This window comes from Callithrix jacchus, chromosome 6 (assembly GCF_049354715.1).
Source record: "Callithrix jacchus isolate 240 chromosome 6, calJac240_pri, whole genome shotgun sequence".
In the NCBI taxonomy this organism is placed as follows: domain Eukaryota; kingdom Metazoa; phylum Chordata; class Mammalia; order Primates; family Cebidae; genus Callithrix; species Callithrix jacchus.
In genome coordinates, this window is record NC_133507.1 from 25,271,931 (window position 1) to 25,289,237 (window position 17,307).

Here is a 17,307-nt window from a genome sequence, read left to right on the forward strand (position 1 = left end):
GATAACAGAAATATGTAGTGCTTGATTTTAGATTTTTTAAATTATGACTTTTAGAGTTCCTGAGCTTTGGTAAAAAAGAATTTTTATTTTTCCCCAAAGTACTGAGATCAGGATGGATTAGGAAAGAGGAACCCAGGCATTTATTGAAATGTCAACAAAAATATGCCTCGGCCCCTTCCCAGGGCTATCTCAAATCTACTCTCATCTCTCCCACCCGTGGTCTCCAGCTCGTACCGGCACGCAGCTTGCCTCTTTAGTTCCCTCAGCCTCCTACACACCTCTTGGACTTTGCCATTAGAATATGGCCGCCTCTGCTCTAACTCTTCCTCTAGCTTTGCTAGTTCTGCTTTCTTCCAGTAACACCCATTCCTACCTGACATAGCTACAGTCACGGAAACCCAGCCAGGCACAGGCCCACCTCACCAGCACCCCTCTTGGGCTGGCAGCACTTCCAGAGCATACATGTTACCTTTCTTTTACTCATTCATTGGCTTATTCATTCAACAAACAGAAGGCAGTGTCCAGTGACACTGGGTGGGCAGAGTTCCGGAAGACTTTCACAAAGGAGGAACCCTGGAGCAGACTTCTGAATAACATGTCTGTTCATCAGGCCCACATGTGTGTGGATACAGAAGAATGTGGGGAAAGAGAGCAGTGTGGATAAAAGTAGGAGTTGTCAAATGGAGTGGTAAGTTTGAGGGAATTTCAACAAATTCCATAGGACTAGAATGTGGGTTCAAGAGAGAGCTTGCAAAGTTAGCTATACAGACTCTTGAACTCAATGCCAAGGAGTTTAAGTTGTATCCAAGAAGAAAGTGACTTTGTCAGGTTTGATTTTAGTTCATTTACTCTGAGAGCTATATAGATATATTGGGTAAATATGAGACTACAGCCCAGGAGTCTAGTGAAGGGGATATGGCAATATCTTGGTGAGAGAACACAAGAGTAGAAGCAATGGGGATGAATTATAATGATGTTTCAGAAGTGCTGTCTAAATTCCTGATGCCCGATGAGAGTTGGAAACTATATGACAGGGAGAGTGGTGCATTTGTGAATGTTTAACAGCCGGCTCCAGGAGTAGGGTGGTGAGTGGGGAGAGATAGCTATCAGGGTACCAATAAACACACTGTAGCCAGTGCCATGAGCCTGAAAAGGCCACGTAAGAGGAGTCTCAATCTGTTTCTTCTCTCAGCCTGTGTTACAACAAGGAGGACCTGTAACTGGGGTTTCCCACAGTAAATGAGGTCCCAATTGCATGATCTTCTAAATCAACAATACTCCTGACATGAGTCCAGTATCTCTTCTGCCACTCACTGGTGCCTCCAAGCCCTCCAGCCTATACTCCACAATCTGCTCAGGAACCTAGATACATCATCAAAGAGGAACCCGTCTTCCACCCATATCACCATTCTCCTTCTCTCATGCCTACCCAGAACACATTGAACCTTCCCTCAGATGAAACAAGGAAGAGAGATACTTCTCTTGGGGACAAGATGTGAGAATTATTTTCTTTGGGCCCAGCCCATTAAGAGGAGTCGATGCTCAGGAACAAGTAAACCAGCTCTATCTCTGATTCTCTCTCAGTCTGCTCTGCTGTGTGTTGGCTGCACCTGCCCTTGTCACCAGGCCAGTGGTCACAGCAGTTATATATGAGGGCTCATTATGTGCCGGCTACTGTGCTGTGCACCTGATATAAACAATCTGACTTAATTTTCACTTCCTTCCCAGTGAAAGCACTAATATTATCCACATTTCACAGGTGAGAAAACTGAGGCTCAGAGAGATTAAAGGATTTGTCCAAGTGGCAGAGCTAAGATTGAAACTCAGATTTGTCTGGCTTCAAACTGCCTGTTCCACCTGTTCTTTTTTGATCATGGCTCCCCATTGCTTCCTCAGACCCCCATGCTAGTTTAATTGACATATTTGGGTTACACTCTGCAGCTAGCCAGAAGGGTCCTTTCAGACCCTTCAAATACATTCACTCACATTCCCATTCTTTCTTCCCCTCTCAGATTTGGGGTACCCATGGCTCCAAGCCAAAGGGCCTCTCTGCCAGATAGTAGAGACCTGACATATCAGACTCTTATTGATTGAAACATGTATCCAGAAGCTGGGTAATCATGGAGCCATTATATGAGTATGGCCTAGAATAAATATTTCTCAAGTCTAGAAATAACTATTCCCTACATTTCACCAAATCATTTAACCTCATGCCTCCCCAAACCAGGGTTTTGTCAAAAAACTTACACGTTTTTGAACAACTCATTCACACTTGCATTCTTTGCCACTAAAGTACTAGATGGTTGTGAAATTTACCCCAATCTATGGATGTATAATGTTATTCATGGTTTTATTCTTGAATACTTTAAAATAGTAAAAAAGATACATTTGTTAACCTATATCAGCCTTGAAAGATGACTGTCAAAAAGTCTGTATTTTTATTTGTTTGTATTTTCTTTTCTTTCAGACATCAAATCAGAGATGAAGACCAAACTTGGTGAGCAGGGTCCTCAGATCCTCGGTGTCCAGAGAGTCTACATTCAGACAAGGGAAGAGAAGCGTATTAACCTGACCATTGGTAGCAGAGCCTATTTGCTGCCCAACACCTCTGTGATTATTAAGTGCCCAGTGCGAAGATTCCAGAAATCTCTGATCCAGTGGGAGAAGGATGGCCGTTGCCTGCAGAACTCCAAACGGCTTGGCATCACCAAGTCAGGCTCATTAAAAATCCACAGTCTTGCCGCCCCCGACATCGGTGTGTACCGGTGCATTGCAGGCTCTGCACAGGAAACAGTTGTGCTCAAGCTCATTGGTACTGACAACCGGCTTATCGCACGCCCAGCCCTCAGGGAGCCCATGAGGGAATATCCTGGGATGGACCACAACGAAGCCAAAAGTTTGGGAGTCACATGGCATAAAATGAGACAAATCTGGAATAACAAAAACGAGCTTTATCCAGATGATGACCACATTAATAACCAGCCTTTCTTGAGAGCTCTGTTAGGCCACTGCAGAAATTCTGCAGGGAACAGCAACTCCTGGGAGTTAAAGAATAAGCAGTTTGAAGCAGCAATTAAACAAGGAGCATATAGCATGGATACAGCCCAGTTTGATGAGCTGATAAGAAACATGAGTCAGCTCATGGAAACCAGAGAGGTCAGCGATGATCTTGCGTCCCAGTTGATATATCAGCTGGTGGCTGAATTAGCCAAGTCACACATGCAGTGGCGGGGCATCCAGGAAGAGACGCCTCCTGCTGCTCAGCTCAGAGGGGAAACAGGAAGTGTGTCCCAAAGCTCGAATGCAAAAAACTCAGGCAAGCTGACATTCAAGCCAAAGGGACCTGTTCTCATGAGGCAAAGCCAGCCTCCCTCAATTTCATTTAATAAAACAATAAATTCCAGGATTGGAAATACAGTATACATTACAAAAAGGACAGAGGTCATCAATATACTGTGTGACCTTATTACCCCCAGTGAGGCCACATATACATGGACCAAGGATGGAACATTGTTACAGCCCTCAGAAAAGTAAGTAAAATAAGAATGCAGTATTCATTTTTGCACTACCTTCTTAATGGCTATTCCAGTTTTCTTGAAAATATTTTCAAATTCCTCTCCCAAGCATGTGTTTCCAACAGGATTCTTTAGGAAACAAACTAAAAAATGTTAGGATGTGTTTTTTGCATATGCATTGGAATTTTTAAATTAAACCACCATATCATCCCAATTGCTATCATAGAGGTATGATATAAGACTGGATACAGCAAGAATAAGTTTAAGCATGTATACACTCTCCCTTTACCCAGCACTTAGCATTTAAAAATAAAATCAATATAAGGCCATTTTAAAAGTAAGCTTACTAATAATAATCCCACATTTTGTTGGAACTACAAATCAGAACTTACATAGCTCTTCCATATCTAGGAGACGTGGTATCTCATTTGAGCTCACATCACCCCCATGAGGTTGGCAGGGCAGAAATTAACCTTTCTGATGAGATCATTGAGAAGCAGAATCCCATACTGCTTCATGGCCAATCAGAACCAAGGGTCATATCTCTTGAATACCACCGGTAGCATTTGAGTATCACACAAATGCGTAGCCTTAGTTGAAAGCTTGGGTATGAGTAATTTTCTATTATCATGCAATTTTTTTTTAAATTTTTTATTGTACATGATCAGAGCATGCAAGACAGTTGCATAGATACACTCATGGCAGTTTTTAAATGTCAGACAATCCAAAATAAGATAAGAATCAAAGTGTTTTGAGATGTTCAAAACACAATATTAAGTCATATATTATTCTGATCTCTATGCCAGTGTAAAAATGACACATTTCCTTTATTTTACATAACAGATACTAATTTACTTTTGCATTCTTTGTTGTCTTCAAATCTTGCTGTTTGTATACAAACAGCATTGTTATGCCTCCTTTTGATTCACATTTAAGAGCTTGAGCTGTACCTTATCTCACAAATAACACAGCAGATGTGAAACTGTTAGGCATATCATAAGGTATTTTCAAAATGCAAGTTTTACTTTATCATGTCCTTTGTGCATTGAGCCTAGTATGTGAAACATCAGGAGAAATTTAGGTAAAATTCAGTTTTCTAAAATAATCATTAGGCCATTAATAAAATGATAGAAAAAAATCTAATTTTTGAAATTTAATGCTAGAACTCTGAATGCAAGAGTACAATGAAATTTTAGAAGTAGAATAAACCTTAAAACAGCAGTTCTCAGAGCTTTTGGTTTTAGATGCTTTAAATTTTCAAAATGATTAAGGAGCTTAAAGAGCCTTTGTAAATGTGAGTTATATCTATTGCTATTTATCTCACTAGAAATTAAAACCTAGAAACATTGAAAATATCTCCATTAATCTATTTAGAAAAAATAATGGGTCCATAACATCTTCACGCAAATAACATATTTTTTGAAAACCATCCCCCACTACCAAAATTACTGATAATAGTGGAATTGCTTTCCATTTTTGCAGATTTCTTTAATGTCTGACATAATTAAAGACAGCTGGATTCTTATTTCTGCATCTGTTGTGAAATGTTGTTTTAGTTAAAGTACATGGAGGAAAAGAAATGTGTGTTATACAAATGTGTTATCTGGAAGAGAAGGAATATTTTAATATCCTTTCAGATAATTATAGATACTCTTTAATTCCACACTAAAACTAGACAAAGGTTAATTTCTCAAAGGTTCAGATTGAAATGTGCAATCTGAAACTATATTAATGAAATGTTGGTACTCTGTTTAATGAAATCTACTGTTTTTTCTTGCATTTTGAATGGATTTTCTTACCCATATGAGATTCTGTAACACCATACACTGGTCATTTGGAAAATATTGGCTCACTGAGTGTTACTGACCTTCCAAATGTTGATACATTTCATTATGCAATGTAAAAAACTACACATTTTAAAAAACCACCATGTATCTCAAAAAATTCTTTAAGTTTTGGGAAGTTATCAAGCTCACAATGTTGGATACTAGTTTTCCAAAATTCTAATTTTCACGTCAAAGGTCGTTTCATCATTGGCCACAAATACTGTCAGTTGTGTCCTTGCTTGGTCAACTCATTTAAAAAAAATACACACATATACACACACACACATATGTACCAAATACTCAACTTCTAATCACAGTGTGGACTTTTTTGTCATTGTTTGTTGGTCATTCTTTCGAGTAAAAATCATATTCTATGAAAGAAGCCACTAGTTCACTGGCAGTTCAAACAGTGACACCCAGATGCTTCAGCATTCAGTGGGAGTGCTTTGTGTGTCCTTCCCATTGTGTCATATGGGATATTAAAAGCATATGGATATTAAAAAACAATCTTACTAAATCTCCCAAGGGTCGAGACTTAGTAAGATTAATACCTTTTACTACTTCATTAAGGACACTCTTTTTTTTCTTCTCCTTTTTTGAGATGGAATCTCGCTCTGTCACCCAGGCTGGAGTGCAATGGTGTGATCTCGACTTACTGCAACCTTCAGCTCCTGGTTTCAAGTGATTCTCCCAAGTAACTGGGATTACAGGCACATACCACCATGCTTCAGCCTCCCAAGAAACTGGGATTACGGGCATGTACCACCATACCCAGCTAATTTTTTGTATTTTTAGTAAAGACAGGGTTTCATCATGTTGGCCAGGTTGGTCTTGAACTCCTGACCTCAAGTGATCCACCCACCTCGGCCTCCAGAGGTGCTGAAATTACAGGTATGAGCCGCTGCACCTGGCCATTAAGGACATTCTTAAGGGAAACTGGCATTTTTGTTTTTACTGCAAGTAAAACATAGTACTCAAGAATACAGTGATCACTGGTACGCTTCAATACCACTGCCATGGTTCACAGCAGTCTTATCAACACTGTCTTTGCACTCTCAGTGCAAAGGTCAATACAGTTTTTAAAAAGTGCAAATTAATGGTTTTATATTATTACAAAACTAGCTTTGACCTCATGGACTTCTGGGGGTCCATGGACCATCCTTTGAAGACTGCCAACTTGGTTCAATTCAATAATCCATTTTATATTTATAAATTTTGTAAGGAAATAGAGGCTGAGAAGGTCGAAGTGATCCGTTGACCTATGGCCATATAAGTACTACAGTGATATAGAGGAGCCTCGTCAGCTTAAAAAAATATTTGTTGAACTGAGTTCATTTTAAATAGATTGACTTGATGGAATGGAATTAACATGAGTTTATCAGGCCAACACTCCTGAAGCTTATATAAAGAAGACGTTTTGACATGGTACGTCCTCCTCAGATATGTTTCTGCATACTTTAAGGATCAACCATTCAAAATAGAAGCAATTTCAAATGTCTAATAAAAGGTTTTGTTTTTAATTTTTAAGACAATAAGATCCATTTTCATTTCTATTTTTCCTCCAAAACTTACCCAATTAATTTGTTCAATTTATGTTTAATTCCCTTTATATTACAGAGGTTCTCATTTTTAAATATATTTTCAGAATCTCACAAATATTTTCAATTGAAGTAATTCAGAAATTGATTTATGTTCCTGAAAGCTTCTATCCAATTAGAGAAACTGTGTAGACACAGAGTACTGTTCGGATGACAATTGAGTAAGAAATTTCAGGAAGAGAAGGTTGTGGGTAGATCAATTAGAGATGGTGTTTACAGAAAGATCAACTTTGTTATTATTTCAAGTTAAGGGTAAGATTATGCAGCAGAAGCCAAGGTCAGATCTGTTACAGAATTCAACCTGGTGGTTCTCCAGCCCAGGGACTGATCCAGGCTAGGTACCCAGTGGCCCTACCTGACATGTAAGGTTCATACATACTCATCTATTTCTGATCTCAATGATTTCTCACTGGACTGTTACACTGAAACCTACAAAACAAAGGAAGCATTGAGAATTGCTAAATCGTACAAACATATATGAAATAACTTAAGAAAATGATTTAGTGTGTTTATTTTTCATGTGTAGTCACTTTTGCTTTTAACCAACTACTTCTCCTTCATTGGGATTTGACAGTGAAAATCTTGCCTTACTAATAGCCAGGTCTGCCATATTTCTGTTGCACTGAGACACTTTCACTGTTTTGACTTCTGCCCACTTCTGTGTATTTCTCATATGTGTTGCTGCAGGGTTTATATGCTCCTCATACCATCGCTCCGTGTCATTATTTTGTACTATTCTAATCATTCAGATATTTAGTAATCAAAGATTTTTGAGAACTTGCTATATAAAGTCACTGTGCCACGCAGAGAGAATGCACAGCTGTGAATAAGATTTGGTCCCTGCCCTTGAAAAGATCACAGTCTAGTGGGAAGAAATAGATATTTCATCAAATAAATATATGACCCAGAGAAGAAGGAGCCCAGAGGAGACAGAAGATAACTCGAGGAGTATTGGGGAAAACCTTACAGGGGAAGAAATTACTTTTGATCCAGGACTCACTGGGCAAGTATGAATTTGCCAGAAAGGGGGAAGGGCATTTCAAATAAAGTGAACAACATATGCAAAAGCTCATGGTAAGGAAAGATCATGGAATGTTCTGGAAACAGTTAAAGTTCATTATGACTGAAGCATAGAGCAAATGACATGAAGTGACAGGAAATGAAGAAGTGGCCCAGCTCATCTCACGACCAAACATACAGTATTTAGAGGGCAGAATGGTCTGTTTGCTAAGACCTATAAAGTGAGATGGGGCAGGGGGAAAATGGTATATAAACCACTAATCCAGGTGATTTAGAAGCAGATTCAAATTATTAAGAATAAAATAAAATAAAAGGAGAACAAGCACTCTTCCCCTCACAACAAAGGTTCTTCTTGCCTTTAGGTATATTTTCTGAATCTCTGAGTAATTATCTAATTGGTTAGGCTACACACCTGATCAACTTTCATTCTCAAAGTGGTATTTACACACAGAATTTTAGGAGTATCAGTAATTGAGAAACCCTAATTCTTAACAGCATGGTCCAAATCCAGTGTATACCACAGACTTAGCATTAGCATGATTACCTCAATCAACTTCTTTGTACAGGAATAATGAGACCATAATCCATTGCAAAGCAGCCTTAGCCAAAGCCCAGTCACTTTCAGGGTGAAAATCCAAACTGAAAATCCACACCTGCAGTTTGTTAGGAGGGATTTGGGTAGAAAATGAGGGTTTAACATCCAGCAAATGAACAGGTTTGCTAGATTGTCTTTTTTTAAATGTGGCAGATTAAGCACTGAGTTCACTCAGAAGTCTTTTCTCGTGTAAAGTGGGATGGGAAGACTGGATCTCTAAGCACTGTTCATCTCTGACGTTGCTGTTAACCTAAGACAAGAGGAAGCACTCCACCCTCCTGGTCTATGTAGATTTCTGCTTATAGGCAGGATTCTTTTTTTGTTTGTCTGTTTTTTAAGATGGGATTTCACCATGTTGGTCAGGCTGGTCTTGAACTCCCGACCTCAGGTGATCCACCCGCCTTGGTCTCCAAAGTGCTTGGATTACAGGCATGAGCCACCGCACCCGACCCTAGGCAGGATTCTTGACAAAATCATCCTTGTGATCTTTGCCAGCCCAAAGCCTATAATCTTTCTCTTCTTTCTCTGCAACTTACTGTAGCCCTAGGTCAGTTAAATTGTTATATCAATGTTTCCTCTTTCTAATTGTTTATAGAATAATTTTGGATGGAACTGGGAAGATACAGATACAGAATCCTACAAGGAAAGAACAAGGCATATATGAATGTTCTGTAGCCAATTACCTTGGTTCAGATGTGGAAAGTTCTTCTGTGCTGTATGCAGGTATGCCCACCATTGAAACGTAGAGTGCCTGGTTCTTGATTTGTTTTTAACATTAAATTCTAGAGCAGCAGTTCTCATTAGCAGCTGTCAGAATCACCTGGAGTGCTTGTTAAAACACAGATTGCTGGACTCCACCCCAACAGGTTCTGGGCTTAGTAGGTTTGGGATGGAGTCTGAGAATCCGCATTTTCAACATTTGCCCAGATTATGCCAATGCTGCCGGTCTGAGGACTGACCACACTGAAAACGGCTGTTCGGGAACTCACTATCTACAAACCGGGAAATGACATGGGGTTTAACTGGCAGTGTTGTTATTAATAGACTTTGCATTTTTAAAGTTCTACCAGCCAACAAAAAAGAATAATTATCTTTTAGAGATAGCATATACCTCCCAGTGGCTAACCTGCCAATCCTAAGAAACCACCTCCAGGAAGTTGTAACTGTAATGTAGTGTGTGTCTTCCTGGGAGGTGGACAATGTCATTTGAATATTAAAATATACTTTTATTATAAAGAAACATTTTTAAGTGCTAAAGTTGCAGGCAAAGCTACATTTGGCAAGCTCATGTTCTGGGATAAAAATAAAACAAGAGGCCAAATGGGGTGGTTCTTGCCTATAATCCCAGCACTTTGGGAGTCTGAGGCAGGAGTATCACTTGAGGCCAGGAGTTTGAGACCAGGCTGGATAGCAAAGCAAGATCATGTCTCTACAAATTTTTTTTAATTAACCTAGAGTGGTGGTGCACACCTATAGTCCCAGCTAACTCAGGAGGCTGAGGCAGGAAGGTCTCTTGAGCCCAGGAGGTCCAGGCTACAGTGAACTGTGATCATTCCACTGCACTAAAGCCTGGGCAACAGAGTGAGATCCTGTCTCTAAAAAAAATTAAAATTAGAAAATAAAAAAATAAAACAAGAGAGTCATCCTCTACCTCCCTTCTCTGTGGTTTCTCATATCTGTGGCTCAAATGGACTAACGTGAGTAGAGAGAGACAATATCAGCAAGTCAGGAATTAGAACCCAGCATTTAATCAGTGTTGAGCTTTGTGGCAGGTACTTCACATCTACAAATTGAGGCGGTTGGACTAGTTGATTTTCTTTTTAAGACAGAGTCTCACTGCGTTCTCCAGGCTGGAGTGCACTGGCATGAACTCAGCTCACTGCAACCTCCACCTCCCGGGATCAAGCAATTCTTTTGCCTCAGCCTCCCAAGTAGCTGGGAGAACTACAGGCAAGAGCAACCACGCCAGGCTAATTTTTGTATTTTTAGTAGAGATGGGGTTTTCCCATGTTAGCCAGGCTGGTCTCAAACTCCTGACCTTACATGATCTACCCACCTTAGCCTCCCAAAGTGCTCAAATAACAGGCATAAGCCACCGCACCTGGCTGGGCAAGTTGATTTTTTTTTTTTTTTTAAATGGAGTCTCACTCTGTTGCCAAGACTGGAGTGCAGTGTTACAATCTTGGCTCACTGCAACTTCAGCCTCCTGGGCTCAAGCAATTCTCCTGCCTTAGCTTCCGGAGTAGCTGGGATTACAGGTGTGTGCCACCAAGCCCAGCTATTTTTTTTTTTTTTGTAGATTTTTTTTAGTAGAGATAGGGTTTCACCATGTTGGCCAGACTGCTCTCAAATGCCTGCCCTCAAATGATCTGCCTGCCTCAGCCTCCCAAAGTGCTGAGATTACGGGTGTGAGCCACGGTGCCCAGCCCAGACTAGCTGATTTTAAATGGTTCTTGGATCTGTATGGCTTGAAAATTCTTCTGAGTCCCTTCCCTGGACGCCTTCCCAAGGCAGGGCCTTCAGGCCTTGGTTTTCTGTGCCTTGATCCTCCTGGCTTTTTCTGTCCTGTGAGCATCAGCTCCTTTCCAGAAAGCATTAGTTCCAAGGTTCTGGAACTCCTATTGGGTAATGGGAGCCCCCCTTGCAACTGTCAAGTCTCCCCTTAAGCCCATCCCAGAACAGCCCACATTCCTGGTAGAGCTGCCTCGAGGTCCTCAGGGGCCAAAGGATGTGCTATGACAACCAAAGTCCTCTCCCAGCCAAAGGATTCCTATCCTTTTATTTCTTGATAGCTTTCCACTTCCCTAGCCACTCCAGGAGAGAAGAGAACATTTGGGCCCTCAAACATGATCCTTCCTAGATTATCTTCCCCCAGAATCTGTGGTTACCTGTACCAGTTCTTTATGCACTAACTATGCATAGGTAATGAAACAAGTTCAGGGAGCAGGGTCTCTCCCTTCAGGAGCTCTCATAGTACTAAGCTTACCAAATGCAAGTACTAATGGTAGAGTAGGGAAACCAACCTTTGCAACAGTGCTAGGGTAAGAGAAAGCTCTATCAAATGTCTTCTCTGGGATTTGCTTCCCTGACCCTCACATGCTATTGAGAGACCACTGGGTCTCAATACCCACAGCCCTGCATAGTAATAATGTCTCCCACAGGTCTGTGAGCTCCTTGAGGAAAAGAAAGTGTGTTTTCCAACTTAGTACTGCCATTGTTTAGCTCAGAGACAAAGTATGCTTCCTGAATGAGTGAATAAATTAATCTCATAACTAAATATCAAAATGCAAAGAAACTAACCATTTTAAAATGGATGTTTCTTTGTGACCTTGTTTGTATTATTTTTGCATGCCAATTTTATGCATGTATTTGCTTCATATTAACTAAATGTTAACTTTGATTTTTTTCTTGCAGACGGTTCTGATCCACTTGTAATAACCTCATATAGTCACATAAAATGGGCATCAGACATTTTCTCTCTTGAAACTTTCTGCAGCATAGAGATGCAAATAATGTTTTAAGTAGGCTTCTTTGCAGTTAATAGTCTTTAAATAGTAATGGCTTTTCTAGTATAGATTGAAATCAGTTTATTTAAGTGGATCAGAAAAGGCCTCTCTGAACCACACATTGGGTAAGAGAACTGCAGTTGGAAGAGATCTTCTAGCTCAATCACTTTTTTTTTAAATGAATTCAAACTGAAGCCCAAAGAGGGGAGATTGGGCCCAAGCACACATGCAGCTTGTTAGAAGAGGCTCAACAAGAATCATGGCCACCTGCATGTCTCATCTTTCTCCAGTACAGCTTTGAACATGCTCTGAACCCTGGTTATATCCTGGCAACCACATGTCAGCCTGGCTGTGGCACCATATTCAGAAAATCTTTATAAGGATTAGGTACCACATTTATGTTGAAAATGCCTGTGGATTAGGTACCACATTTATGTTGAAAATCTCCTTCTGCACCATTACACTTTGTGCTTATCAAAAGAGGAGATACTTCTCATCTTGTGTCCAGGTATTTCTCACCTTGTAACCAGATGCAGACCACAGAGTGGGCACTTGGTAAATGTTTATGTTGTAAAAAGTCTCTTACTACACTTAGCCCAGTGAAGAACAACAGAATGGCTGAGGACCTTCCAACCTGTCTTCATCAGCCCTCTCCCCCAGTATCTCACATCCCTCCTTCCAGAAAAAGAGTCAGGTGGTTCCCAGACCCAGTGTGTTTTGTCCCTGCGTTAATTCATTCAAGGCTGCACTGCAGAGACATCATTCCTGCTCTGCCTGTCTTTTTTGCTTTTTTTGAACTTCTGAATTCCTTCTTTTCCAAATTACCAAAGAGGAATTTATCCTCAATTTTAGTTATAAAACCAAAATATCCTCGTAGTCTATATATTGTTGTTGCAATGCACCTTTTAATTCATCCAATCATCGATCCATTCATCCATCTGTCCATATGTCCACTGAGCACCTCCAGGTCTGTATGTGCAAGTCCCCATGGTGCACCTTGAGGGATACAGAGAGAACCAGGACTCCACTCCCGCCCTCAAAGGGCCCAACCAAGCTTACCACATGCAACATGTTTTAGCAAAGAGCAAAATCCTGAACCTAACATAGTTTCCTGCTCCCTTTGAATTAAGAGGCACCTGTCATCTTGTCTACTGAAAGAAATATCACCAAACCAGAGCACAACCATCTGTCTGTCATAGTTGGAGGCATCGTGGAGGCAGCCCTTGGAGCAAACATGACAATCCGATGTCCTGTAAAAGGTAAATGTGGTCATTTCCAGGGGGAGGGTGTGTGGCCATCTCAATGTTGCCAGGAGACCCCAGCTGGCATTTTGGTATTCCAAACCTCAGCCTGATAGGCTTAAAAATCAGATTTTCCAGCACACTGACAGTGATCTAACTCTCAAGGGTGAGCTCATACTGGCTCATGAGACTGAAGTGTAAAACAGAATGCCAAGTTACTTGTTTCCAGTGTGGACTGTGACTGCCATGCACACTGGAATGTTCGTATTGGCAAAACCAGAATACGCCATCCCTGTGGGCAGATCTACAGAAGAGGCCAACTTTTAGTCAGAGGGTTACTTGGTGAATACAAAGTCAGTGGAGGGGATTTGTTGGAAATTGTAAGACATGTCCTCCAGATAGACAAAAGCTACACTTGGCAAAGCCAGACTGGGGAGCTAGAATGTCCATGTCCCCTAGCCTAGGCTCTCTTTCTGTATTGTCCCTGGCTCAGCATCAGCAGCCTGTGTCTCAGTGGCTCTTTCTGCTGTGTGTGCAACTGCAGACAAACCTCCTTTCTAATGTTCACACTCTTTCTTTACTAGAATTAACACTTTCAGTCTGACCTTGCCCTAACCTAGGACCATTCTGTCTCATTAAGCCATGGATTCTTAAATCTTAATCTGGGCCCATGCATCTCTGAACTGTATATAAATATTATATGCTGCACACATGTTCATTTTACAGGAGCCAGGAGAGTTGGGAGTGATGGGGTTGTGTGAATAGCTTTTTATTGCTTCCTTAGAGAAACTTATGAACTCCTCCAAATTAAGATATGCTACATTTTTTGAGGAGGAGGAGGAGGAGTTTTGCTCTTGTTGCCCAGGCTGGAGTGCAATGGCGTGATCTCAGCTCCCGCAACCTCCACCTGATGGGTTCAAGCAATTCTCCTGCCTCAGCCTTCTGAGTAGCTGGGATTACAGGAGCCTGCAATGATGCCCAGCTAATTTTGTATTTTTTTTTTTTTTAGTAGAGATGGGGTTTCCTCCATGTTGGTCGGGCTGGTCTCAAACTCCTGACCTCAGGTGATCCACCGGCCTTGGCTTCCCAAAGTGTTGGGATTACAGGTGTGAGCCACCATGCCTGGCTATGAGACATACTATTTTAAGGTGACGTTGTATATGTCTGTGATTTACTCTGCATTTACTTAATTCTCTGGACAACTGTATTTCCCTAGCTTCCAAGTTCCAATTAGATACAATAGTGGCAGCCATTCAAGATGAGTCTTGCCTAGGCTGTGACCCTGATTGCCTAGGGTGACAGAGGAGCTTTTGCTGCTGCTCTGAGAAACACAGTGAAGGTACATGTAACGAAGAGATTCTAGAACACACTCATTCAGGTTTCAGGCGCTCCCTCCACTGTCATGACCAGTTAGTTGCCATGTTTCCAAAGCTGTACCTTTGGCTCTATAAACAGTGGAAATTTGCTAACCCCAAGATATTATTTTTCACCCCTTGGAAATCCCTGCTGTGTTTGGCCTATGCAGACTTTTGAAAAATTGCTTCAGGTTCCCAACTGACCCCGCCCACAAATATGTGAGTTTTCTGGCAAAATACACCCACCATTACAGAGAGGGCCAGCATTCTCTGGCCATAGCAAGGAGAAAAGCAGAATGGAACTCTGCAGATGCCAAGCCACAAATGTCTAAAGTTTCTACAGCCCTACACCTGCAGAGGATTCTGAAAAATAGATCTGACTTCTATTAAGAGAAACCTCAAATTTCAACATGACTTCTAAATTTTTTACTTCCACAATAGTTTAAAATCAGACTTTCAGGGAGAGCCATTAAAAGTATTGGAGTGCATTATTTGCTATCAGAAGTCAGAGACTGGATTCGGTGGAAACTGCCTTTGTGTGTAAAGCCTCCAGCAAAGACCATTAAACTCATCTTGTTTTATTCTCAGCCAGGCCCAGTCAGACATGGGCTATCTCTGACCCTACCCAGCCCCACTGCTTTCTCGCCCTGTACTGTGAAGCCATGGGTCTGCAGCACTGCTGCCTAGATGGAGCTAGCTCAGTGCTGGGAGTACTCATCTCCCTCCTCCCTCCCTCACCTTTCAGCTCTTACTAGGAATTGTCCCAGTTGGCCTTTCTTTACCTGGCAGTCTTCCCCTCTGGACTCAGACACCAGAACTCCTGATGAGTTCTTTCCTTTAAAAAATAAACCTCCCTCCAAATGCACCACAATCATTTTGAGTTATTTGCCATTTTAAACAAACCTGTAGTGAACTTACAGTGTTTTCTTATGGGCAGAAAATTCATTTTTTTAAGACAGATGGTGAAGTTGATGAAGGTTCAGAAAACTAGAGTTTTACAGACAGTCTTGTCACTAGCTAGTATATAACCATAGGTGAGTCATGTATCTTTCTTCCCTCATCTCTAAAACATGGAATATATTAATAGAAGAAGGGACTGTGGTTATCATTGAATTCAGTTTTTCATTTTATAGATGAGTACATTAAAACATAATTTACAAAATTGAACTCTGCCTCACAACTTACATTTTTATATTATAAATTGGGATTTCTGTATATCAGTGGCATATATAATTTTTTTATTTTTTAGTTGCCTTAGAATATTTCCCATTAATTATAATGAACTTATTTTTAAGTTCTCTTAAAAGACCCCATAACATGTATTCTTAGCTTCTAGAGAAGTTCATCTTTTTATAACTAAACATGTTTTCCTCAACCCATGTGGTACAGATGTCAATAGGGATTATCTCTAGTCACTCTTAGATATATTTCTAATAATGCTATTAAATAACAGAACCTAAAAGTCTGCATATTTGCCTATTTCTAAAGGTTAAAACTTCTAACTTGCAGGAGTTATTTGCCTTGCTCGTTAAAAAAAAAGTTTTTTTTCTGTCCATTTGGGTGGGGGTAATTTAAAGCACACCTTTTTTGCCACCTTCTGGTAAGAAAGAAAAGTTCCCCCGAGGAAAATGACCAGTAAATATAAGATGCTGCATGTTTTATTTTTTCTCATGTTAATGCATAGTAAGAGCATTATTTATACTGTAATTTTCTGTTGTGTATTATGTGTTATCTTATTCCTTAAGTTCATCAGAGATGCAGCTGATGTGAGTCCCTTCTCTAAAATGTTTTGTTGTGTGCTAAGCTCCTCTTTAGACTCTAAGGAACTCCCTTGGCCTGCAGATGGGAATGGGTTTGAGCTAAATGGTGATTCCTGAAGAAAGGGCACTGGCAAAGCCATCAGTGGCCTAGCCCCAAGTGTAGAAAATTTCTTAAACATGAGGTACGCTGGACAGCTGCTTCTTAGAGCAAACTCAATCGCCTGGAAAGATTAGAGATGCTTCTAAACTAAAGCGAAATAAAGAATAAAAGCATCTTTTAATGGTATTAAGGGACCTTGGTGTACATCTCCTTTAGGAGGAAAAATTCTGCAACTATACCTGACATCCCACCAGGCAGCTGCGTATATGTAGGTTATACAAAACACTCACTAACAATAAATGCAGACGCAAATAAATGAAGTTTAAGACATTCCCAAACAAATCCAGTCATGTGGATAACTAAACAGAGGTGTCCCAGGAATGCAAATATTTTTTAACACTTAAAAATATCTCCTTTAAACAGATCATCACAGGTTGACTCTTCTCTGGAAGGTATATTTTTTGTTTCTGTGTCTGTTTTTGTTTTTGAGACAGGGTCTTACTCTGTTGCCCAGGTTGGAGGGTAGTGGTGTGATCTTGGCTCACTGCAATTTCTACCTCCCAGGTTCAAGCTATTCTCCCACCTCAGCCTCTGAATAGCTGGGATTACAGGTGCTAGCCACCATGCCTGGCTATTGTTTTTTTTTTTTTTTTTTGTATTTTTAGTAGAGACAGGGTTTTACCATGTTGCCCAAGCTGGTCCCGAATTCCTGACCTCAAGTGATCCACCCAACTCAGCCTGCCAAAGTGTTGGGATTACAGGCATGAGCCACAGCATCCAGCCCTGGAAGG

At 40.7% G+C, this 17,307-nt stretch overlaps 1 protein-coding gene across 5 annotated transcripts in view; it reads left to right on the top strand.

The window, feature by feature from the left end:
* ADAMTSL3 (ADAMTS like 3) overlaps positions 1–17,307 on the top strand; it is a 454,464-nt gene that overhangs the window by 393,408 nt on the left and 43,749 nt on the right. For all 5 annotated transcript variants that reach the window (XM_035303956.3, XM_035303955.3, XM_035303954.3 and 2 more), the window contains exons 21-23: positions 2,468–3,530; positions 9,150–9,277; positions 13,191–13,319. In XM_035303956.3, coding sequence (XP_035159847.3) covers positions 2,468–3,530; positions 9,150–9,277; positions 13,191–13,319 — 1,320 coding nt within the window. The remainder of the gene's footprint in view (positions 1–2,467; positions 3,531–9,149; positions 9,278–13,190; positions 13,320–17,307) is intronic.